At 43.1% G+C, this 26289-nt stretch overlaps 1 protein-coding gene across 1 annotated transcript in view; it reads left to right on the top strand.

The window, feature by feature from the left end:
* Window positions 1-26289, top strand: part of Hel89B (histone acetyltransferase 1) — a 203128-nt gene that overhangs the window by 14577 nt on the left and 162262 nt on the right. The window contains exons 2-5 of the mRNA XM_068384403.1: window positions 13835-14076; window positions 17083-17223; window positions 17484-17647; window positions 18270-18401. Coding sequence (XP_068240504.1) covers window positions 13835-14076; window positions 17083-17223; window positions 17484-17647; window positions 18270-18401 — 679 coding nt within the window. The remainder of the gene's footprint in view (window positions 1-13834; window positions 14077-17082; window positions 17224-17483; window positions 17648-18269; window positions 18402-26289) is intronic.

The raw sequence follows: 26289 nt of genomic DNA on the forward strand, positions 1-26289 counted from the left end.
TTGCAAGTTGATTGGCTGAGATGCTTTGCCCAGCATCTCTCCCTGCCGTGCGCCTCGCGAAGGGAGACCACATTCATTGTTCTCTCTCACTTTTGCTTGTGTTGTTTAGTCTTGCCGTGTGGAGCTTTTAGCTGTTTTCTTGTGCTTTTTAGTGTAAAATAGTGCTTGTGACGCCCTTGAAAATGGCTCCTAAACGTCCTCTACCCTCTACATCCTCTAGTGAATCCAAGAAGAGAAAAATGATGACTGTGAATGAGAAAGTGAAATTATTGGACATGCTTAAGGCAGGCAGTAGCTATGCGTCTGTTGCCCTGATTTACTAAGTGAATGAGTCAACGGTTCCCTACATAAAAAAAAGATAAAATGAAAATACGTAAAGTGTCCTCAATAACGTTCTCCAAGGACACTTAAGCGCATTGTGACTCCTCGTAATAAGACGATTGTACAAATGGAGAATGCGTTATCAATGTGGATATTGGACTCAAGACCAACATTATTCGAACCAAAGCCAAAACCCTGTATGATAGCCTAGTTCCTGAAGGAAAATCAAACGAAGACAACGAAGGTGGTGGTGACGACGAATAAGATGATCCTGCCCCACGAGAAAAGTGGTTTTGTTGCCAGCAAGGGCTGGTTTGAGAAATTCAAGGGGAGGTTTGGCCTTCGCAGTGTTCCTTTGTATGGAGAGGCCGCCTCAGCAGACCAAGAAGCACCTCTTCGTTACGTCGAGGACGAGTTCCTGTAATTAATTAAAGAAGGTGGCTATCTCCCAGAGCAGGTGTTCAGTATGGATGAGACTGGCCTCTTCTGAAGTGGATGCCTTCCCGGACGTTCCTTTACAAGGACGAAGTGAAGAAGCCAGGGCTCAAGGCCCACAAAGATCGCGTCACTCTCCTCATGTGCGGGAATGCCGCGGGCTTCATGCTCAAGCCCCGGCGTAATTTACAAGTCCTTGAATCCTCGGACTTTGAAAAACAAAAACAAATCCTTGCTGCCCATCTACTGAATGAGTAATAAAAAGGTATGGATAACCAAAGCCCTCACACTCAACTGGTTCGTGAACTGCTTTATCCCGCAGGTGAAGCTGTACCTCGCGGAGAATGGGCTGCCCTTTAAGGTCCTCCTCTTGATGGACTGTGCATGATGACATGCAACGGATCTCCATTATGACAGGGTCCAAGTGGAGTTTCTGCCCCCCCAACACCACTTCACTCATACAACCAATGGATCAGGGGGTCATTCGGCCCTTCAAGGCCCTCTACACGCGGTCCACAATGGAGGGCCTCAAACTCCTCCATCGACGGAGGCGACGAGGATTTCAGCCTTAAGAGATATTGGCGGGAATACAACATTGCAACGTGCCTGACCAATATTCAGAAAGCTCTTTAGGAGGTGAAACAGCAAACATTGAATGCAAGTTGGAGAAAATTGTGGCCAGATGTTGTTCATGACTACGAGGGATTTATGCCAGACGAAGTTCACCACTCCACTGTAGATAAGGCTGTGAGGCTGGCACGGTTAGTAGCCAACGAAGGTTTCTCTGACATGACGATGGGTGACATTAACTCATTGATCGAGTGCTACTCGGAGCCCCTAACCGACGAGTACCTTGTCGAATTTACAAGATCAGCGAGTAAGGAAGGAGAAGAGGCAGCTGATGTCGTCACAGAACGTGGCCTTACCTTGGACAACCTGCAAGAGCTCTGCAACAAAGGGCGCTGGAAATAGACGATAATATGGTCAGAGCCATCGTATTTAGTAACCGTATTGAAGGTGTAATGGCGTTGTACAAGAGCATCTTTGCTCAGATGAAAAAACAACGTCAACAACTTCCCATCACGATGTTCCTAGTACGCTGAAAACCTTCTGCAGAAGCATCAGATACTCCTCCTGCTGCCTCTCCGGCTTCCCACCGAGCCACTACGCCACCTCTTGCAGTTTCTCCAGCTCTATTGGAAACTGTTGTTGACGATCCACTGCCTCTATCAACTGATGATGAGGCATCACTTGAGGAGCAGTAAAGCTCTCATTGACCTATGCAGTAAATCATCTTGATCTTCTTCTCCTCCATCATACTGCACAGGTGTTTCATCGACATTTATCAAGATCATCGTCATTGTTAGAGGCGAGTTATGTATCTGGTTATAAGAATAAAAGTTCTAAAAAATGGATTTTAACGAAGGAAAAATCTATTTCTGGGCAAGGGACCTGTGTCGCCCAGTGAAATGCTCTTTAAAGCACCATTTTTAAGGTATAAATACTGCTAAATATACCATAGAAAAAAGTTGCATGGAATGCCAGGAATATACCAGAGGTCCCTTTCCAATTAGACTTCTCCCTCCTCAAAATTCCCTGTTACTAGGAGGTGTAGTTCACTACAGCTACTGACCCTACATACAGTATACGTAATGTATTAAATACTGTATTTATATTACAGTATTTATACAGTACGGTACTTTATTTTATTTACAGTATATAATTTATTTTATCAATATTTACTTACATGATTCTTTAATGTTCTAATGATAACATATGCATTTATAGGGTTAATATGCACTTATTGTTATTATATATACATGTACATGTACACAAAAAAATGTACATATTCCAAAAATAGGGAGGGAACTTACTTCACGGTTTTTCACCTATCGCGGTCGGTTCTGGTCCCCATTAACCATGCTAAGTAAGGGATTATGTAGGCCACTTTGGTAGGGTTGTAGCTCTTCAACACCACCGAGTGATCTACTAGAAGAGGGCAAAAATGCTGGAGAGCTAGAAAGGCTGCTTTCAGCTCCAAAACTTTATTTGGTCTCTGCACTTCTGCTTGGATCATTTTTTGGCGAAGGCAAGCTCCCCAACCTTCATTGGATGCGTGTGTGATTAGCAAGAATTCCGAAGAAGTTTTCAAGAGTAGCAACCTTTTTGGAGTTTTGACTTGACTTGTTCAACTACCATTTTAAGTCATTAAGAATTGTAACACTTTTGGCACCAGTAAGAAGGGAGGGTTGAGATGTTGAGACCATCACCCTTTTAGCTCCCGCTGAAATGACCGAAGGTGAAGGCGACAGCCTATTACTAGGCTCTCTAAGGATTTCAGGTACCCTAGTAGCTTCTGCCACTGATTTTCCGGCAGATGGGGTTGGCGAAGGAAGGGGAGAAGCACCTTTCTTAGGAGGGATATCCTGTCCTGAGATGGATATATGTTCCTGAGGACCCTTTGTTTTTCACCTTTGAATAACATAATCAATATGAATTAAATGAAATTTGCAAAAGCAAAGATAAATAGAAGGCTGGACTGAATAAAAACACTGCATACAGCTCTGAAATACACTACCTGGTAATCTGGAAACTACCTACCAATGTACTACTTTCCCAAAGATTAAGATAACCAAAATTGTATACAAGACTAATATATTTGTAAATGAATATGTGAATGCCATAGATTTTTTAATACAAGTCGACAAGTGTAATAGTTTTTGAAATATTTACGGATCCTTAATTTCCTGGACAACAATTATCTACTGCTGAAAGATTTCCTTAGGTATATTACCCTTATGTTAAAGTGTATCTTGCTATGCTGTCCATATGCTATTTGTGTTGCCTTACATTAAACTTGGTTGGAATTTGAGCATTGTGAGGTCAACATTTATCTGTTTGTCCCTGTCTGCTTCGGTACTTTTCTATTCCTTTTGTGCTGTTTTTGGATCATGTATACTGTATTGAGATAGTCCTTCCCTTGAATGTAATGAGTGGTATGTATGTCAATACCCAGTGCCTTTGGTTTCCTGTGATGTTACTTGTACTGTATTGCTTATGTAAGCTCTTTAATAGCATTACCTGTTAAGAATTCTCAGTGTTGGGCCTCTTTCCTCTTATTTTTACCATCCTAATAGCTAATCAAGCCACGAAACTTCACTCAAAGTAAGAACTCATATCTTTTAAGAAATTATGTCTTATTATTACCTCTGCAAACAAAGTTGGGAGGAGTTATGTTTTTGCCGTATGTTTGTCTGTTTGTTTGTTTGTGAACAACTTGTTGGCCACAGGGATTACAGTAATTATGTCGAGATGTGGAAGTGATTCAATTTTGGAAGTCCAAGGCCGAGGTCGACTTAATTAACCTTGTCTCACACACTTCAAATCTCTATCCATCAATAATTTTATCTGTCCCTGATGTAGACATGCAAGAAGTGTGCTTTTTTTTCTTTGTAACGCTCCACGTTTTGAGTGGGGTATTGTTTCTACAGGATTTCTGATTTTCTTTCCTGTGTAAACTCGCGGGATTTTTCTAGTGGAGGAACTGTGGGTTTAGTCTACTTGAGAAGAGTTCTCTGGTTAGACTACACCTTCATTACGAGTCAAGGTTTTGCTACCTGATCCTTGCCTAGGAAGTGGAGAAAGCAGATGAATGGCCAGAGGAAGATGAAAGCGGTACATTGTTCCATTATGGACTAGAGAGGAGTCCTTCCTTAAAGCATACTCCTCCCATAACTGGTGACTTGTCATCAAGCTATAGTTTTTACTACTGTATTAGGATGGATTTTAACCATTAAATACTTTTCTTCCTCCATTCTTTACTGCCTTTTTACATATACTTGGTCAGCTACAGGGATTCACTGGGTAAAGACTTAGCAGGATTTTTTGGTTTGCATTATGGGTAGTATGTTATTTTCTTGAATGTGAACTTGAATCCCAGACACTGGATAATCTTTTAAATCCTTAATAGGTAATCATAAAAATACAGTATTGCTGTTCTCTCGTCCCTTCTGTCCATTAGAAGAAATGCTTCTTTTATTTAGGGGCCCTAATATCTACATCCCTGTCAAATGACCAAAGGTATGAGGTAAATTCTTGGGTTGTTACAAAGTAATAGGGTTTTCCTTTGATTAAAAGTTTATTTTCCTCCCGATTTGCTTCTTCTGTATGGAAATCAAGTATTCTTCATTATTACCTTGAATTTCCATGTCCATTGACAGTTTAACCTTTGCTGTCAGTGATTCCTCTCGAGTCGGTGCTAGTTACACAGCTCCTTTGTAGCTTTCTAGGTACTGTTTTGTCCTCCATTCATCCGAAAAGGAAATATATTGTCCTTCAATCTTCCAGTTTTAGACTATATGCGCTCCCTTTCTTATATGCTACATTTACTTATTTTGGAAATACAGTAAACAATCAGAGCCAATTTCTTTAGTCGAGCCTTACAGCATTGACTATCTCTTTACCATGCCCTCTAGTGAGGTTTGAGTTGGTATTAAGTTAGAGGTCGTCTCTAACTTATTCTCTTTCTTGGGTTAAGGTAGCCAACTGGAAACATCCCTGCCTGGTAATCTGTTGGATGGGCGTGTTTGAGACACGCTCAAGTCTGATTATTTCTTGTAGTGTCTTTAACCTCACCATCCATGTGAGCTAGGGATTGGTGGTTTGGAGAGCTTATATGTCTACCTGCTGAGTAATAAGCAGCCATTGCCTGGCTCTCCCTGTTCCAAGCTTGATGGAGAGGGGCTTGGGTGTTGATCATATGTAAATATAGCTAGTAGGTTGGCAAGGGTACCAGCCACCCTTTGAGATATACTTCTGCTAAAGTGTTATTGGGTCCTTTGGCTGGCCAAGCAGTACTTCATTGGATCCCTCCCTCTGGTTACGGCTCATTTTTCCTTTGCCTACACATACACAGAATAGTCTGGCTTGGTCTTTCCACATTCTTCTCTGTCCTCATACACATGACAGCATAGATTACCAAACAATTCTCTTTCGCTCAAGGGTTTTAACCGCTGCACTGTAATTGTTCAGTGGCTACTTTCCTCTTAGTAAGGGTAGAAGTAACTCTTTAGCCAGGGCAAGCAGCTCTTCTTAGAGGAGGACATTCCAAATTCAAACCATTGTTCATTAGTCTTGGGTAGTACCGTAGCCTCTGTACCACAGTCTGCCACTGTCCTGGGGTAGTTTTCTTACTTGAGGGTACACTCGGGCACACACACACGCACACACACACACACACACACACACATATATATATATATACTGTATATATATATATATATATATATATATATATATATATATATATATATATATATATATATATATATATATATATGAAAGATCTATTTTAATGGTGTTACTGGTCTTGAAGTATTCCATTTTAATTGTTCATTACTTCTCTTATACTGTAGTTTTATTTCCTTATTTCTTTTACTCACTGGGTTATTTTTCCCTGTTGGAGCCCTTGGACTTATAGCATCTTGTTTTTCCATCTAGAGTTGTAGCTTGTCTAGTAATGATAATAATAGTAATAATACTATGTAGTCAGTCTCTAGGGCACTGTCACTGTCCCATGCCTCATCCATTCATGAACAATTTTTAAACCTACATGCCAAGTTTCTTCTCTTAACTGCTGGCAATCTAGCTTGGCACCTCCCCTTTTACCCTTGTTTTACTCATGATGGTTTTTCAAGAGATACCTGGATTCCACTTGTTTTTTAACACATGCCATTGGCTTATTGTGGTTGCTTAAGCCTTTGTTAGGGGATTCAGGGTTTCTTCACCTCTTTGTCCTCTCAGCTGTTGAGAGCCCAACTTTTGTACATAATGGTCTGGCAGATGTAGGAGAGTTCCATAATTAAGCAACTTTCTGAAAACTGAGGTCTGGTGATGTGTTCTGTGTGTCCCATCTCAATTAGGAGGGGATGGATGTCCAGCGACATCATTTCCGTTCTCCAAATAACAAAGGAGAGTCTCTAGAACCATTTTTAAATATTAAACTTAGCCGGTGAATATATAATAGCTGCAACTCTGCGGCTCGACAGACAACATACTCAAAAAACTCGCGAGCGATCGCTATGCAGGTTGCGGGTGTGCCCACCAGCGCCAACTGTCGGCCAGATACCATTCTCGAATGTAAACAAAACCTTCAATTCTTCTCTGTCGACGTTGACGACAAGACGTACTTATACTCGCTGTAGAACCTGGAGTTTTCCCATCATCTTTGGTGAAGTACTTTATTTTGGTTTGAGCTTTCGCAGTACAGGTGTTTTTCCTCAACATAAACTCTTGAACTCTTTATTGAATCGGATTATTTGTTGATGACTTGGATTGTTTTTGGAATTTTCTTTGACTAATTCAAAATGGCTGACCCTTCTCAAGTACCTAGGTTTCGAAAGTGTAATGCTAGGGACTGTAATAGCCGTCTTCCAAAGGCTTCTCTCGACCCTCATACTGTTTGTTCCAATTGTCGGGGTAAAACCTGTCAATTGGGAGATCGGTGTGAGGAATGCGTGGGCCTTTCGGAATTCGATTTTATCGAATATGATAAGTACACACGCAGACTAGAGAGAGATAGGGTAAGGAGAAGTTCTTCTAGGTCCGTAGATTTTTCCTCTCCACATGCCCCTGAACCTAATCCTTCCCCTGTAGTGGTTGTTCCTAACCCCCCTTCTAGCACTCAGGAACCGTCGATGCAAGACATGTTACGTGCTATCCATGCCTTGGGGGAGAGGGTTGAAGCGTTAGCAAGTGACCGTAATCAACTCATGGCTGACGTGAAGGAACTTAAGTGCCACAGTGCCACGGCGGAAAGTGGGAAAGTGATTAGTGCGCAAAGTGTTGTGAACAGTGTTGCGACCGAGGGTTCGTCTGTTCGTGCCTGTCGTTCACCTAGTCCGGGACCTCTTGCAAGCTCCCAAGCCCAGGGGAGAAGCAATGTCGTACGACTTATGGGTTCGAGAGGCCTTGATCAGCGAACAGACGTTCCCTCTATGGTATCAGGCGTATCTCGTCAAGATCGCCCCTACCATAAGACGAGAGAGCCCATTTTTACCTCGTCGTCCGAAGGCGTTTCACGCAAGAAACCATGGAGCAAGGTTTCTAGGCCTTTGAAACGCAAGTCGGTCCCTTCAGGACAGGTCCAACGTCCCGGATGTAGTCATTGGGACAGTTCGGACCCGTTGCTGTCATCTGATGACTGCTCGCCGCCTAAGCAAGGCAAAATTGTGCCGTCTCAGACGCTAACCCCGGCTGTTACCGCACCCGTTACCGTAGACCCTAAATGGGTTATACTGCAGGACATGCAGTCTAAACTTGCGTCCCTTATGGAAGATTACAACGCAGAGAAGGTTTCCGTTGAACCTAGCCGTTTATCTCATGGAGATCCTGGCCGTCAGCCACCCAAGCGTTCTGTTGTGCGTCCTGTTGACGTTGGTGTTGCCAGTTCACGTCAACCAGTTGTGGTTGTACCACACCCGATGCGGTCTCGTGTGGACTTTCAACCTAATGTGGACGTTAAGCAACTCACTGATGCGCCTGGTGACGTTCTGGACGTTCGCCAACCATCAGAGTTGACTTGTTTTGACGCGGTGCGTCAACCTCCGCAACCTAGAGTTGTTTTGACTGCACAACCCAGGCGGTCTAAGCAATCTCGGGTGGACGCTGTGCGTCCTCACGCACCTGTTGTTGTTGTTGACAGTTCCCAGACTGTTCAGCAGTTTCAGGACGCTGCGTCCTGCTCCGTCACTTATGCACCGGTGCGGGCGGATGCTGCGTGTCAAGCATTGCCTACCCCTGTGCTTGTTTCTCATCAGTTATCAGATGAGGAACTTTCGGATGAGGACGTTGCTGACCCTCAGCCTGAGGATCATCCTTCAGATATTGATGAGCCTAGAGCAGTTCCGCCATCTATGAACTTTAAGAAAGTCATGCTCATCTTTAAAGAGTTGTTCCCTGAACACTTTGTCTCTGTGGCTCCTCGTTCGCCGCCGTCTGAGTTTGTTTTAGGCGTTCCTGCTGCCATGCCAGCCTTTACGAAACTCGTTCTCTCTCGCTCATCCAAGAGAGCTTTACGGCTGTTAGGCGATTGGTTAGAAACCAAGAGGAGTTTAGGGAAGACTTCCTTTGCCTTCCCACCAACTAAACTCTCGTCTAGATCGAGCGTCTGGTATGCCATGGGAGAAGTTCTCGGCTTGGGAGTTCCTGCCTCTGCCCAGGGCGACTTCTCAAGTCTTGTAGACTCTCCCCGCCGCCTAGCCATGAGACGCTCGAAGATTAGTTGGTCATCCTCAGACCTGGACCATCTACTTAAGGGCATCTTTAGGGCTTTTGAAGTTTTTAACTTCCTTGACTGGTGTTTGGGAGCCCTGAGTAGGAAAATCTCATCAGCCGATAGAGATGTTTCCTTACTCATCATGTCCTGCATGGATAAGGCCATCCGCGATGGATCCAACGAGCTCTCCGCCTCGTTTACGTCAGGAGTCCTAAAGAAACGAGAGTCTCTGTGCTCTTTTCTGTCAGCAGGAGTGACGCCCTGTCAACGATCTGAGCTACTCTTTGCCCCTTTATATAAGTTCTTGTTTCCTGAACTTTTGGTTAAAGAAATTTCGTTATCCCTTGTGCAGAAGGATACCCATGACTTGGTTGCGTCCTCGGCTCGCAAAGGGACCCCTTCGTCTGCCTTGTCTGCTAGACCTAGGATAGACACGCCAGCGTCCAGGTTTATTCCGCCCTTTCGTGGCAGAGCCCCCAGCAGGGGAAGTACTCGTGCCGAAGGAAAGAGAGGAAAGAGGAAAGGAACCAAGTCCTCGCGAGGCAGAGTCTGACTGCCCGCAGCTTCAGACAGCAGTAGGTGCCAGACTCAAGAACTTCTGGCAAGCCTGGGAGAAGAGAGGCGCAGATCAACAGTCTGTGAGGTTGCTCAGAGAGGGGTACAAAATCCCATTTGTACGCAAACCTCCTCTAGCGACGTCCCCCATCGATCTCTCTCCCAGGTACCGAGAGGAAGCAAAGAGACAAGCCCTGAAACAAGAAGTGCCTCTTTTGCTAGAGAAGGGAGCGGTGGTCAAAGTCTCGGACCTTCAATCACCGGGGTTTTACAACCGTCTCTTCCTAGTACCGAAGAAGACAGGAGGTTGGAGACCGGTGCTAGACGTCAGTGCTCTGAATGTCTTTGTCACAAAGACAAAGTTCACCATGGAGACCACGAAGTCAGTTTTAGCAGCGGTCAGAAAGGGAGACTGGATGGTCTCTCTCGACCTAAGAGACGCTTACTTCCACATCCCCATTCACTCAGATTCCCAACCTTTTCTGAGATTTGTGTTCGACAATGTGGTGTACCAGTTTCGGGCCCTGTGCTTTGGCCTAAGTCCTGCTCCTCTCGTGTTTACGAGGCTTATGAGGAATGTGGCAAAATTCCTTCATTTATCGGGTATCCGAGCCTCCCTTTATTTGGACGACTGGCTTCTCAGAGCCTCGTCCAGTCATCGCTCTCTGAAGGATCTCAATTGGACTTTAGATCTGACCAAGGAATTGGGACTTCTGGTCAACTTGGAAAAGTCCCAGCTGATCCCATCCCAAACTATTCTGTATTTAGGGATGGAGATTCGCAGTCCAGTTTTTCGGGCTTTTCCGTCGGCCCCCAGAATAGATCAAGCCCTGCTCGTAATCCAAAAGATGTTGAAGAGAGAACGTTGCTCAGTCAGGAATTGGATGAGTCTGATAGGAACTCTATCATCCCTGGAGCAGTTTGTCTCGCTAGGAAGGCTACACCTCCGACCTCTACAATTCCATCTAGCTTTTCACTGGAAAAAGGACAAGACGCTAGAGGCGGTCTCGATCCCGATTTCCGAAAAAGTAAAGACTTGCCTGAATTGGTGGAAAGACAATATCAGTCTACGAGAGGGACTTCCCCTAGCAGTTCAGAAACCAAACCACGTCCTCTTCTCAGACGCATCGGATTTGGGTTGGGGTGCGACACTGGACGGTCGGGAATGCTCAGGTCTGTGGACCTCAAGTCAGAGGAGCATGCATATCAACGGCAAGGAGCTTTTGGCAGTTCACCTGGCCTTGATAAGCTTCGAGAGTCTCCTTCTAGACAAAGTGGTGGAGGTCAACTCGGACAACACCACAGCCTTGGCGTACATTCCAAACAAGGAGGTACCCACTCTCTGACACTGTACGAGATCGCAAGGGACCTGCTCATCTTGTCAAGAGATCGAGGCATCTCCCTAGTGACGAGGTTTATCCAGGGCGACTTGAACGTTCTAGCAGACTGTCTCAGTCGGAAAGGTCAGGTTATTCCAACCGAATGGACCCTCCACAAGGATGTGTGCAAGAGGCTTTGGGCGACTTGGGGTCAACCCACCATAGACCTCTTTGCAACCTCGATGACCAAGAGGCTTCCAATCTATTGCTCTCCAGTCCCAGACCCAGCAGCAATACATATAGATGCCTTTCTCCTAGACTGGTCTCACCTAGACCTTTACGCATTCCCACCATTCAAGATTGTCAACAAGGTACTGCAGAAGTTCGCCTCTCATGAAGGGACAAGGTTGACGTTAGTTGCTCCCCTCTGGCCCGCGAGAGAATGGTTCACTGAGGTACTTCGATGGCTGGTAGACTTTCCAAGAAGTCTTCCTCTAAGAGTAGACCTATTACGTCAGCCACACGTAAAGAAGGTACTCCAAAGCCTCCACGCTCTTCGTCTGACTGCCTTCAGACTATCGAAAGACTCTCGAGAGCTAGAGGCTTTTCGAAGGAGGCAGCCAGTGCAATTGCAGGAGCGAGGAGAGCTTCTACCATTAGAGTTTACCAATCGAAGTGGGAAATCTTCCGAGACTGGTGCAAGTCAGTTTCTGTATCCTCGTCCAGTACCTCTGTAGCCCAAATCGCAGACTTTCTCTTATATCTGAGAAGAGTTCGCTCCCTTTCCGCTCCCACGATCAAGGGCTACAGGAGCATGTTGGCTTCGGTCTTCCGGCATAGAGGCTTAGATCTTTCCAACAATAAAGATCTACAAGTCTTTTGAGACCTCTAAGGAACGTCGTTTGGCTACACCTGGATGGAATTTAGACGTGGTCCTAAGATTCCTCATGTCAGACAGGTTCGAGCCTTTACATTCAGCCTCCCTGAAGGATCTCACTCTTAAGACTCTTTTCCTGGTGTGCTTGGTCTCAGCTAAAAGAGTCAGTGAGCTTCATGCCTTCAGCAAGAACATCGGTTTTTCGACAGAAAAAGCCTCTTGTTCTCTTCAACTTGGTTTCCTAGCCAAGAATGAACTGCCTTCTCGTCCTTGGCCTAAATCTTTTGATATTCCTAACTTATCAAAGATCGTGGGCAACGAGTTAGAGAGAGCATTATGCCCCGTTAGAGCTCTTAAGTTCTATTTAGCTCGTACTAAGCCTTCAAGAGGTAAATCTGAAGCGTTATGGTGTTCGGTTAAGAAACCGTCCTTACCTATGTCAAAGAATGCTTTGTCTTATTTTATCAGATTGTTAATACGAGAAGCTCATTCACACTTGAGTGAGGAAGACCGATCTTTGCTTAAGGTTAAGACGCACGAGATTAGAGCTATAGCAACTTCCGTGGCCTTTAAGCAAAATAGTTCTCTGCAAAGTATCATGGACGCGACCTTTTGGAGAAGCAAGTCAGTGTTCGCGTCATATTACTTGAAAGATGTCCAGACTCTTTACGAGGACTGCTACACACTGGGTCCATTCGTAGCAGCGAGTGCAGTAGTGGGTGAGGGCTCAACCACTACACTTCCCTAATTCCATATCCTTTTAATCTGTCTCTTGAAATGTTTTTAATATTGTTTTTTGGGTTGTACGGAAGGCTAAGAAGCCTTTCGCATCCTGGTTGATTTGGCGGGTGGTCAAAGTCATTTCTTGAGAGCGCCCAGATTAGGGGTTTGATGAGGTCCTGTTGTATGGGTTGCAGCCCTTGATACTTCAGCTCCTGGGAGTCTGTCAGCATCCTAAGAGGATCGCTGGGCTCCGTGAGGAAGACAGACTTAAAAGGCAGAGTAATCGTCTAAGTTGACTTCCTTACCAGGTACCTATTTATTTTGATTTTGTTATATTGATAACTGTCAAAATGAAAAAAAACTCTTAGCTTATACGCTGTAAACATATTAACTCTGGTCTCTACCCACCTCCTTGGGTGTGAATCAGCTATTATATATTCACCGGCTAAGTTTAATATTTAAAAATGATATTTTAATTATAAAATAAATTTTTGAATATACTTACCCGGTGAATATATAAATTAAATGACCCTCCCTTCCTCCCCAATAGAGACGCAGCGGGACGAGAAGAATTGAAGGTTTTGTTTACATTCGAGAGTGGTATCTGGCCGACAGTTGGCGCTGGTGGGCACACCCGCAACCTGCATAGCGATCGCTCGCGAGTTTTTTGAGTATGTTGTCTGTCGAGCCGCAGAGTTGCAGCTATTATATATTCACCGGGTAAGTATATTCAAAAATTTATTTTATAATTAAAATATCATTTTATAGATGCAGTTTGACGAGTGTTAACTAAATTGATATGATGCCCGTACAGCATCTTTTAGCCAAGCTGAATAGAAGGTTGCAGGAGTTAGGTCTCCCCTACCATTGTTCAAGACCCATGTCTGATATTTCAGGGTGGTCGTTTGACTGATCTTTCATTCTTCACTGGAAAAGTAATGTGGGTCTTTAATCATCATTCAAACTTGGCCACACTGCATAGTCACTGTTGTCAAATGAAAAAGTAATGGATTACTAAGAGGTGGGGGGGAAATACCTTGTAACTCGCCTGTGTCACTAATTAATTATCCTGTTACCAGCTTCAGGAGAAATGCTAATTCTCAAAATCTGTCATATATCAAGGGAAGAATCATATGTTGTCTGAAAATTCATGATGGGTCTCACATGGTTAAATTCCCGTATGGAGATTCGGAGTGTATTTTCTTTAAATTGTTCTAGCTCAAGGATTTGTAATAAACATGTTACAGCAGTAATTCTATTTACTGATTGAAGATGATACTAGTTAGTGTGTGAGACTTTTCATTGAATGTAATTTTGATATAATTTCAGGTTGGATAGGCTGTTTGTGCTGCTGGAGAATGGAGGCACAGGTGTTACAAGACAAGCAGCAGCTCAGCAGCTGGGGGAAGTGGTTCGACTCCATCCTCATGAACTTGGTTCTCTTCTCAATCGGGTCAAAGTATACCTTGGCTCAAAGTCTTGGGAGACGAGAATTGCTGCTGGACAAGCAGTGGAAGCAATTGTTAAAAATGTGCCACAATGGGACCCTGAGCCTTCAAAAGTTCAAGAAGGTATAATCATGTTATTTGACTGTATTGTACTGTAGGAATTTTATTGATGTATCAGTATGTAATTTTTTTTTTCAGATTGTTCATAAACCCAAGAAGTCTTATTTCAAAACATTCTTGTTTTGTTTGTCAGATACTCTATTAAAGTATGTATGATGTTCAATAGAAAATTTTAGATACTAATAGTCATTGTGTGGAACAAAAGCAGTTGCAAGAAAATCTGCAAGCGTTCTCTAAGCAGTGTCAAACCATTGGATTTTGCTTTGATCTTAAGGAAGCAGGCAACAATGTCTGGTAGTAAGGCATAATTCAGAAACTACAATATATAAAATGGGTTTGTTCCTACAAAAATACAAACCATGTCCTTTAGTAGGCGTATGACATCAGCAAAGCTGGAACAGCTTTTAAAATTGACGAGGTAGTTATAACTACTGATGGTTGGTGCAGGTAAGCTCCAACCACATGTTGGTTATCAAGATTAGCATTTTGACTTGGCTGCTAGCAGTGTGGGCATACTCTTGGTGCATCTCAGATTTTTTACTATTAGTTCTTTCTTTTTTCATTTTATAGTGGAAAAATACAAGGATATGATGTTGTGTTCGTGTACATCCGGTATGAAGTGTGGCAGGTTTATACCAAAGCAGCCATTTATCTCTATCATCTTTGTTCAATTTTGCAGGGGGCAGGGCTGTTCACAGTAATCTTATTGTTATGAGTGCAAGTCAGTGGAATCCCCATGTGACTGTATGACAATGTTGTTGACCTGAACCTAAGTAAGTTGGGCATCCTTGAGTATTATTGGTGCTTGTCACTTATTGGTGGGAGAAGATTTTGTCCTCTTTCAGTATTTCTGAGGTTGCCCCTGTGGTGAATGATATGACTCCTACTACACCTGTGGAGATACTGGCTGAAGGTGAAAGCACGTATCACCTCTTTCCACTGATCCTGTGTTTTCTGCTTTTGACGGCATGAGTTCTTGTGGAGAGAGACAAGACCGGAGGCTCAATCTTTTGAGCTCTTGCTTCTATTGCCATGGAAGCTTCTTTCGGGGGCAGCCTCCATACAGCTTCCTGGCTCGACCAGAGGTCCGGGTTAGTTGCCTACATCGCCATTACTGCAGATTAGTTAAATTCTGAGATGCTGCCAAAGTACAGGAAGTTTGTTCTTCGTTCTGTCTGATGGAGGAAGTGACCTTCATGACACAGCAGTCAGCCAAGAAATGGGCCAACTGGGATTGAAGAGTAGGGAGGCATTCACATCTCAATTCATTAGCCAAGTTTTTTAGGAGGCGTTGTGGCGTTGAAGAACTTCTTGATTCTGGAGGCTACGTATGTTTCCTCAGAAAGACAAAGGCAACTGGGGAGAAATAAAGAAGGCTAGTTATGACTTCCTCATCCACTTAGCAGTTATTTTTAGGAGTCAAGGCCCTCAACGATATCAAGATCGCTTTTGAAGAAAGCTCAGGCTAACTTCTCCTAGCTTTGCTTGGTTCGGAAGGGCGTTACATGTGAGAAGGAATGGAGAAGGGGAAACTGAAGTTGGTAGTCACCTTCTCTAATGGCTAAGTGAGATGGTTGTGATGCCTGTCATACCACTGAAATGGAACAGAGCAGTGGGCTTTGGAAGTCCTTCAAAACAGATACAAGCTACCCTTCAAAGTCCTTTGACTTTCCCTCACTTGCACACCAATTGCATCTGAGTTTCTTGTGAAATCACTAAAAGTTCTGCCTTCTACAGGAAGAGTGAAACTGGCGGAGAAAAATGTGCTCAAGGCCTTTCAGGATGGATCTTCGGGTTCTACAAATCGACTAATCCCGTTGGAGGAGTCGACTGAAGCTAGAGACCAGTTGCAGTATTTTCCTCTCTTCTCTTAACCAGTTTGTTCAGCAAACCAGTTTCAGGATGGAGATGGTATGAACTGTACTGACTTCCATCAAAGAATAAAACTTCATAATTTTAAGACTTGTGTTTTGGACTGTGCACTGCCACCTAGGTGCTCATGCAATTGTCAACTATGGTGTCTTTTTAATTATCTCTATGATTGGTTAATCCTGTCTTCCTCTGAGAGGCAGTTTTTCTATACTGTACAATTCTTAGTTCTTCAAATTACACTTCCTGCCTCAATCACCCTTGAAGTCCCAGATCTGAAGGTCAAAAGTGCTAGTCTTGATGACTGGAAGATGGTTAGGGCTTCCCTTGCTCTACCAGTCATTAATTGTAAGTACCTCATTAATTTTCATTGGCCATTCAACCTTTATAGAAGTCTTACCCCTATTAAAGGACTCAGGTTTCTATAGCAAGGATAAATACAAATTACTTAAAGATTTCCAATAATTTTGGTAGTATGCTTAGGTTCATTTATTTTATTTTACTAGATACCTGTGCATAAAAGTAAGTTTTGAGAGCATACTAGCTAGTGTTTTTTGTACAAGGGAAGGAAATTCAACAGGGAAGTATTTTTTGTGTTACATGTCTTGAAAGAAGCTGGTAACTTTGTGATAATGTGAACCATCATCATCTATGCCTTTTTCAAATGAGATTGAAACACCTTGTCAACTATGTCTCTCTTAAGAGGCTGAAAATCTTGAAAATTAGTTATCCTCTTGTACCACCCTGGACTATGCCTGAAATTTCATTGTGTACAAAATCCCTCACTCCCATAGAAAAGGTTATTAAAATAATTTAAAACTATTTGTGGATTGCTCCAAGTTAAGAGTATAGGTTGGATGTGTTGTAATCCACAAGGATTGATACCCGACTGGCATCTCTTTATCGTTGGTGAAGGCTCTGGAGCTTGTTTTTAACATTACTTTGACCCCAATATTGCATTAGATGCTCTAAAGATTCTTATAGTTTTTACCCATTACAGTACTTCAAATAGTTCAAGAATGGCTCTTTCACATTAAAATGTTTTACAGGACAAGCTATTTGATTGTTTATTCATCACTGCACCATGATTTTGTTCTCTCATTGCTGATGTACAACATTTTTCTGTTTCTTTCGCTGCAGATTGGGAGGAGAACGATCCATGCAAAAGTCAATTAGGTCGGTTGTCTCTAGAATCTCTTGATATTAATCGTGTCCTTGAAAGTGGCTCATATCTTATGGCTGCAGATGAAAAGTCTTTTGAATTGTCCGAAGAAAATGTTTGTAAGTGTTTTAATCGAATGTTTGTAAGTGTTTTAATCATTTTTTGAAATACTGTACAGTATATATATATATTTGTTGGAAAATATGTCAAATACTATATTTTTTTATAATTGTGTTGGGAACAAATTATTTTTTATTCATATTTTTGTAAAGGGAATTTATATGTTGTGAACTTCAAATGCTTTTGTAAAATTGAAAAGTAAGTCTTCGGAATTTTTGAGTAGATGGGTTGTCTGCATTTTATCATTTCTGTTTCTTAGATGTTGATCCAGTTACACGGATAGCTCATCAGAGGAACCTCATTAACAAACGCCTAGGACTTGATGTAGCTGAAGCTATTGGAGTCGATACAAGTAACATTTTCTCTAATGAAGATTTAGCAGATTGCAATGTGGGGAAAGTATCAGATGTTACTCAAGAAAGGGTAAGAAAATTGCTTGAATTCTAAATTGGTATTGTAGGAGCATCTTTACTGATATTGTACAATATTTCCTTGCTGGCCTTTGTTGTGTTGATGCAAAGGAAGAAATCAAATTGTGTAAGCTTTTGTTGCTTGTGAATGTGGAGAGACTTAAATGTCTAAAACCGAGTAAGAAACAGCTGAAAAAATTTTGATACCCCATTCAAAAATTGGTGCGACTCAGTCTCTATAGTAGTTGGAAATTTGTCTTTTATTACAGAATTTAACTTAAAAAGCAGTTTCATATCAAATTATTCATTATTTTAAAGTGAATTTATTTTCTATGTAATAAGTGGAGTATATTGTGTCTAGTATGGAAGCATGCTGCCGCCTTTTGTAAATATACGATTGCATATGTAATGCCTAATACTGTACAGTAAAATTTCAAGGGGGTCTGAAATCTTACCCCATTTAAAGTGCAGTAATTATTGGCATTTAATTCAGATTGTTCTTATGAACTGATAATGCTTCAAGTAGCCTTTTCTTAAGCTTTCAAGGTGTATTGTACTATTGAGTTTAGTTCTTAAGGAAGCCTGGTATAATTATAAACTTTACTAGCTCCATTTTTCTTGTTCTGGGTTTCTAGGATTCCATCCTGAATATTGTAAAGGAAAAATTCAAATCCCCAGCGATGGCATTAAGTTCACGTGAAAGGAATCGAGCACGGAGGAAAGCTAAACTCCTCATCAAACAAAAATCTGTTGATATGTCAGAATGTGTAAGTACTGTATTTGCTCATTTTGTTTTGCACCCATAAATGTTTGGTTTTCAAGAAAATTATTTTAGGTAAGTGTCTTTATATTTTTTCCTACACGTTTACAAACCACCTGTCCTTTGAATTAGGGATATTCCTTTAACGGCACGAGTGGCCATTGAATTATTAACAAGGGTATTATTTAACAGTGAGTGGTGGGAGGAGAATGCCCAACTTACAAACTTTTGCTGAATAGCCACATTAGTCTTTGGCCGCGGCAGGCACAGGCCTGCTTCCATTCCCCTCTTTTGACTGTTGTATCTTTTATTGCATTCATTTATGATTAGTGTTGTTTTTGTAAGTGCTCTTGCTTGTAAGATAAAGTGCATTGAAAGTTAATCATGTTGTGAAGTGAATTTTGATATATGAGGATACAAACCTTTGAAACTCTCATTTGGTGTGTACCTTTTTGAAGGGGTGACAGTAACCAGCTGTGTCTTGTGGATTATTGTTCTCACTCCTCTGATCAGGAAGTCTAATTAGTTTCTGCCTTGTTTTGGCCATAGATATGTACATACTCTAAGGATTTTGGAGGTGCAGGACTCCTCTCATTTTAATGATTTTTATAATGACAATTTTTCAATATTTAACTTAGCCGGTGATTATATAGCTGCAACTCTGTTGCCCGACAGACAACTCTACGGTAAAAACTCGCCAGCGATCGTTACACAGGTTGCGGGTGTGCCCAACAGCGCCATCTGTCGTTCAGATACCCAGTACTCAATGTAAACAAAGACTCAATTTTCTCTCTGTCGAGCTATCGACAAGACGTACTTACTCGCTGTTGCTAAACTGGAGTTTTTCACATCTATTTGGTGAAGTACTATATTCTAGTTTTGAGCTTTCGCTATGCAGGTGTTTTATCTTCATCTTAAATCTTGAACTCGCTTTGGATAGATTTAATTATGGTGACAAAGAGAGTATGGACTTTCTTTCACTTTTAAATGGCCGACCCTTCCCTTAGACGGAAGTGTGTTTAGGCTTTTAGTATTATCTTATCACGTTATAGATTTTCCTCTATATATTTTATATCTCTCCGCCTTTATTAGGCCTCTTCGATTAACTTTCCATTTATTATAAACATATAAAAATAAATTTTAATGTTTTGTTTATATGCGACTTTTCCTGAGAGTAGGCGGTCCTAACTTGGAAACCGAAGTTAATCAACGTTGAGCCCTTTATATCGTAATTAGCTTTTAAAGAGCTAAGGATTTAAAACTTTTTAAATGTAATATTTTATGAAAGAATTTCTTTGATAGTCTTCGTACTGTTTTCAAAGATGAACTAACGTTTAGTTTTTTTATGCTACGCAGTTGTTGACGTTCAGGACGTTCAACATGCGCTCTATCGTTACGATAGAGAGAGAGTGTATCACGGTTTCACTTTGCAGTAAGAGTAAATCGATTCTGACGTTTTGTTAATTCTTTCTTAGCTTAAATGTTTTAAATTCTATTTTAAAGGAACTTTTTATTTGAAAAACCTTTCAGTTTTTTCCTTTAGTCAAATAACATGTTTTTTTGACGAAATATAATTGGGCTCTTCTCTTAGGTGCGAAATCAAGAGAGAAAGAGAGAGAGAGATAGAGACGGAGGGAGAGAGAGGAGAGAAAACGTTCCGTTCAAGCGGGTAACGTTGTTCTCGAGTTACTCTCGTCCCTAGTCGCTGTACGGGGAGGAAGGATAAAACTTTTTTAGTTTTTTATTCTCGTCCCCAGGCTATGTGCGGTGAGAGATTGAAAACGTAGTTATATGAACTAGTGTTTAGTCTCTTTCCCAGCCACTGATTTTTTTATCTTAAAATATGTTTTCTGTTTTTTGCTGGTATTAATGAGCTTGCATTATACGACTGATTTCGCAATTACTACCTTTTGATGAAGGGTAGAATTGCGTGTTTCAGGTAGAAATCAGTAAAAGTTTCGATTTCAGTGAAATAAGTGCAAAACAGAAAATCGAAGTGATAAAGTGATATGCGCAAAGTGTTACAGTGTTGCGTCCGAGGGTTCGTCTGTTCGTGCCTGTCGTTCACCTAGTCCGGGACCTCTTGCATGCTCCCAAGCCCAGGGGAGAAGTAATGTCAAACGACTTATGGGTTCGAGAGGCCTTGATCAACGAACAGACGTTTTCCCTCTATGGTATCGGGTGTATCTTACCAAGATCTCCCCTACCATAAGACGAGAGAGACGTTGTTTCTCCTCGTCATCCGAAGGCTTTTCGCATAAGAAACCTGTCACAAGGTTTCGAAGCCCTTAAGCGAAAGTCAGTCCTTTCAGGACAGGTCCAGCGTCCTGGTTACAACCATTAGGACAGTTCTGACCCTATGCAGTCATCGGATAACTGCTCGCCGCCTAACAAAAGCGTAACACAGACTCCGAGAGTCTTTTTTTGTTAGCAAAGTGTTGCGGTCACAGACGTTACCCTCGTCTCTTACCACAACCATTTCCGTTGATCCTTAATGGGTTGTATGGCAAGACATGCAGTATATGCTTGCCTCCCTTATGGAAGACTATTCTGCCGATTAGTCCGTTGAGTCTAGCCGTTTATCTCATCGATATCCTGGCTTTCAGCCAACCTAACGTTCCTTTGTGCTTACTGTTGACGTTGGCGTAGCTTAGTCACGTCAGTCAGGTTGTTGAGAACCACACTCGATGCGGTCTCGTGTGGTTTTTCAGCCGCATTTGGACGTTAGGCCACTTGCTGATGCTCCTGTTGACGTTCAAGACGTTCACTAACAATCGGAGTTGACTTGTTTTGACGTTGTGCGTCAACCTCCGCATTCTAGAGTTGTTTTGACTGCTCAGTCTAGGCAGTCAAAGCAGTCTCGAGTGGACGCTGTGCGTCCTCACGCACCTGTTGTGGTTGACAGTTCAGTTGTTGACAGTTCACAGACTGTCAAGCAGTTACATGACGTTGCGTTCTGGTCCGCTACTCATGCACCAGTGAGTGTGGACTCTGCTTGTAAAGCATTGCCACCACGGTAGGTCTCTCCCTTGCTTGAGACTCAGCTTTTATCGGACAAGGTTCCTGTAGATGAGGAAGTTGCTGTTCCCCCTCCTACTGATATTCCCTTGAGGACTCTGTCAGATGGAGAGGAGCCTAAAGCTGCTTAGCCCCCTATGGACTTTAATTAAATCATGATGATTTTTTTAAGGATCTTTGTCCGGATCTTTTTGTAACTGCTGCTCCTCGTTCGCCTAAACGTCAGAGCTTACACTAGGCCTAGCTACTTCGAAGCCGTTGTTTTTAAGCTAGTGCTCTCTCGCTCTCCTAGAGAGCTTTACGTTGGCTAGGCGACTGGTTTTTCACCAGGAGGAGTTTGGGGGATACAGCCTTTGCTTTCCCTTCTTTTAAACTGGTTTATAGAGCGAGAGTCTGATATGACACGAGAGAAGTTCTCGGCTTGGGAGTTCATGCCTCTGCCCAAATAGACTTCTCAATTCTCGTAGACTCTCCCTGGCGCCTGGCCAGGAGACGCTCCAAGTTTTTTACAGGTCAACTTCACAGCTGTTTTCGAGCTTTTGAAGTTTTGCTGTACAATTATGTCATGCATAACAAGGCTTTCAGGGATGGTAAGCGGTACCTCCTCAGTCGCTAACCCCGTCTGTTGCCGCACCTGCTCCCGTAGACCCTAAATGGGCTTTGCTGCAAGACATGCAGTCCAAGCTTGCGTCCTTGATAGAGGACTTTAATGCGGAGAAGGTTGCTACTGAACCTTCTGGCCAACAACCTTCCAACCGGTCGGTTGTGCGCCCTGTTGACGCTGAGGTAACCTACTCGCGTCTGCCAGTTGAGGTGGTTCCTCCACCGATGCGACCCAGTGTGGGTTGCCAGCCGCACGTTGATGTTAAGCGACGCTCGGAGGTGGTTGTTGACGTTCAGGACGTTCAACAACCAGCAGAGGTGACTTGTTTTGACGCAGTGCGTCAACCTCAGCAACCCAGTAGGGTGTTGACTGCACAACCCAGACGGTCTAGACAGTCTCGGGTTGACGCTGTGCTTTCTCGCGCACCCATGGTTGTTGACAGTTCACAGACTGTGCAGCAGTTCCATGATGTTGCATGCGGCTCCGTCACGCATGCACCAGTGCGACCGGACTCAGCGAGCCAGACGTTGCCCACTCCGTTGCCGTTTCCTCATCAGTTTTCGGATGAGGAACCCTCTGATGAGGACGTTGCTGAACAACAAGACGATCAGCCCCCAGAATAGATCAAGCCCTGCTATCCATCCAGAAGATGCTGAAGAAGGAACGCTGCTCAGTCAGGCTGTGGATGAGTCTGGTAGGGACGCTGTCATCCATGGAACAATTTGTGTCACTAGGAAGACTACACCTCCGTCCTCTTCAATACCATCTAGCTTTTCACTGGAAAAAGGACAAGACGCTAGAAGCGGTCTCGATCCCGGTTTCCGAAAAGATAAAGTCTTGTCTGACTTGGTGGAAGGACAATATCAACCTAAGAGAGGGTCTTCCCCTGGCTGTTCAGACTCCCAACCACGTTCTCTTCTCGGACGCATCGGACGTGGGCTGGGGCGCGACACTAGACGGTCGGGAATGCTCAGGACTGTGGAACTCGAGTCAGAGGAGCATGCATATCAACTGCAAGGAGCTGTTGGCAGTACATCTGGCCTTGAAAAGCTTCAAGTCTCTCCTTCGAGGCAAAGTGGTGGAAGTTAACTCGGACATCACCACGGCCTTGGCGTACATCTCCAAACAAGGAGGTACCCACTCACTGACGTTGTACGAGATCGCAAGGGACCTGCTCATCTGGTCAAAAGGTCAAGACATCTCCCTAGTAACGAGGTTCATCCAAGGCGACTTGAACGTCATAGCAGATTGTCTCAGTCGGAAAGGGCAAGTAATTCCAACCGAATGGACCCTCCACAAGGATGTGTGCAAGAGACTTTGGGCCACTTGGGGTAAAACCATCCATAGATCTCTTTGCAACCTCGCTGACCAAGAGGCTTCCAATCTATTGCTCTCCAGTCCCGGACCCAGCAGCAATACATATAGATGCTTTCCTCCTAGATTGGTCACTTCTGGATCTCTACGCATTCCCACCGTTCAAGATTGTCAACAAGGTACTGCAGAAGTTCGCCTCTCACGAAGGGACAAGGTTGACGTTAGTTGCTTCCCTCTGGCCCGCGAGAGAATGGTTCACCGAGATACTTCGATGGTTAGTAGACGTTCCCAGTAGTCTTCCTCTAAGGGTAGACCTTTTACGTCAGCCACACGTAAAGAAGGTACTCCAAAGCCTCCACGCTCTTCGTCTGACTGCCTTCAGACTATCGAAAGACTCTCGAGAGCTAGAGGCTTTTCGAAGGAAGCAGCCAGTGCGATTGCTAGAGCAAGGAGAGCGTCTTCCATTAGAGTCTACCAATCGAAGTGGGAAGTCTTCCGAGACTGGTGCAAGTCAGTTTCTGTATCCTCGACCAGTACCTCTGTAGCTCAAATAGCTGTTTTTCTCTTATACCTGAGAAAAGGACGATCCCTTTCAGCTCCCACTATCAAGGGCTACAGAAGCATGTTGGCATCGGTCTTCCGGCATAGAGGCTTAGATCTTTCCAAACATAAAGATCTGCAAGACCTCCTTAAGTCTTTTGAGACCTCCAAGGAGCGTCGTTTGGCTACCCCTGGATGGAATTTAGACGTGGTACTAAGATTCTTCATGTCAGACAGGTTGGAGCCGTTACAATCAGCCTCCCTGAAAGATCTCACTCTTAAGACTCTTTTCCTGGTATGCTTAGCCTCGGCTAAAAGAGTCAGTGAGATTCATGCCTTCAGCAAGAACATCGGATTTTCGTCAGAAAAAGCCACTTGTTCGCTACAACTTGGTTTTCTAGCCAAAAATGAGCTGCCTTCTCGGCCTTGGCCTAAATCTTTCGATATCCCCAGCTTATCGGAGATCGTAGGCAATGAACTAGAAAGAGTCTTATGCCCTGTTAGAGCTCTTAAGTTCTATTTAAAGCGTACTAAACCTTTACAAGGCCAATCTGAAGCTTTATGGTGTTCAGTTAAGAAACCATCCTTGCCTATGTCAAAGAATGCTTGGTCAGACTTTATCAGATTGTTAATACGAGAAGCTCATTCACATCTGAGTGAGGAAGACCGAACTTTGCTTAAGGTGAAGACGCACGAAGTTAGAGCTGTAACAACTTCCGTGGCCTTTAAGCAAAATATATCTCAGCAAAGTATAATGGACGCAACCTATTGGAGAAGCAAGTCAGTGTTCGCGTCATTTTACTTGAAAGATGTCCAGTCTCTTTACAAGAACTGCTACACACTGGGACCATTCGTAGCAGCGAGTGCAGTAGTGGGTGAGGGCTCAACCACTACAATTCCCTAATTCCTTATCCTTTTAATCTGTCTCTTGAAATGTTGTTTTTTTATGGGTTGTCCGGAAGGCTAAGAAGCCTTTCGCATCCTGGTTGATTTGGCGGGTGGTCAAAGTCATTTCTTGAGAGCGCCTAGATTAGGGGTTTTGATGAGGTCCTGTTGTATGGGTTGCAACCCTTGATACTTCAGATCCTAGGGGTCGATCAGCATCCTAAGAGGATCGCGAGGCTCCGTAAGGAAGACGTACTTAAAAGGCCGAGTAATTGTTCAAGTCGACTTCCTTACCAGGTACCTATTTATTTTGTTTTTGTTATTTTGATAACTTCTAAAATGAAATAAAAACTCTTAGCTCATAAAAGTGTAAACATATATTGCTGGTCTCTACCCACCCCCCTGGGTGTGAATCAGCTATATAATCACCGGCTAAGTTAAATATTGAAAAATGTTATTTTGATAATAAAATAAATTTTTGAATATACTTACCCGGTGATTATAAATTAAAGGACCCTCCCTTCCTCCCCAATAGAGACGCAGTGGGACGAGGAGAAAATTGAGTCTTTGTTTACATTGAGTACTGGGTATCTGGACGACAGATGGCGCTGTTGGGCACACCCGCAACCTGTGTAGCGATCGCTGGCGAGTTTTTACCGTAGAGTTGTCTGTCGGGCAACAGAGTTGCAGCTATATAATCACCGGGTAAGTATATTCAAAAATTTATTTTATTATCAAAATAACATATTTAGAACGCTTTCCGAGGGCTAAAATCACTTGCTAAACCAACACTTGCACTTTCTGAACATCCTCTACAATATTTATAATGCTTCCAGAAGGCTAAAATCACTGCCAGATCATTTCTCAGACAACCTTTATAATGTTTATAACGTGTTAAAAACTATCATGCATAAGATACGGGAAGACTCCGCCACCATTTAAACAGCAAATCCTGAAAATCTCTCATTTACTTCCCAATGGAACCACGGCACATCAGATTAGTCTGATTATTACTGATATGCAAGATTCGTTTGTCTGTTAAAAGAGTGATATTGAGGTAATGGTGGAAGGGGATGCTGTGTATCAGTCCTCCATCCATTGTTCAATATCCCTCAAGGGCTCAAGTCTTTTGAGGGAGACCCTGGCCAAGCCTTCAGGGGCGGTCATGCCCATTATCTCTGGTTTAAGGAAGGTCCTGTCCCCCAAATCCCAGCAATGACCACCAGCAGTTTCTTCCTCCAGAAGGGGTTGAACCCTGCTCCACCTGTTCCACCTATTGTTGCCCCTCCCAGGACTCGATCCAGAAGGGGTTTTATGGAGAAGAAGAACAGGGGACAATCCAAAGTTGCTTCCCATCTGTCGGTAAGGATATGCCTTGCCTTATACATTTTCTCCCTCTAATATCTAAATTTGTTCCCTAACCTTCCTGATTCTATTTCTGGATATATGACAGGCAGAATGATCCTGGATTTTTGCCCCGGTATTTGTCAGGCCACGTTCATTTTGTACTTTGCTCCATACCCAATCTCCTTTT

This window comes from Palaemon carinicauda, chromosome 12, assembly GCF_036898095.1.
Source record: "Palaemon carinicauda isolate YSFRI2023 chromosome 12, ASM3689809v2, whole genome shotgun sequence".
Taxonomy (NCBI): domain Eukaryota; kingdom Metazoa; phylum Arthropoda; class Malacostraca; order Decapoda; family Palaemonidae; genus Palaemon; species Palaemon carinicauda.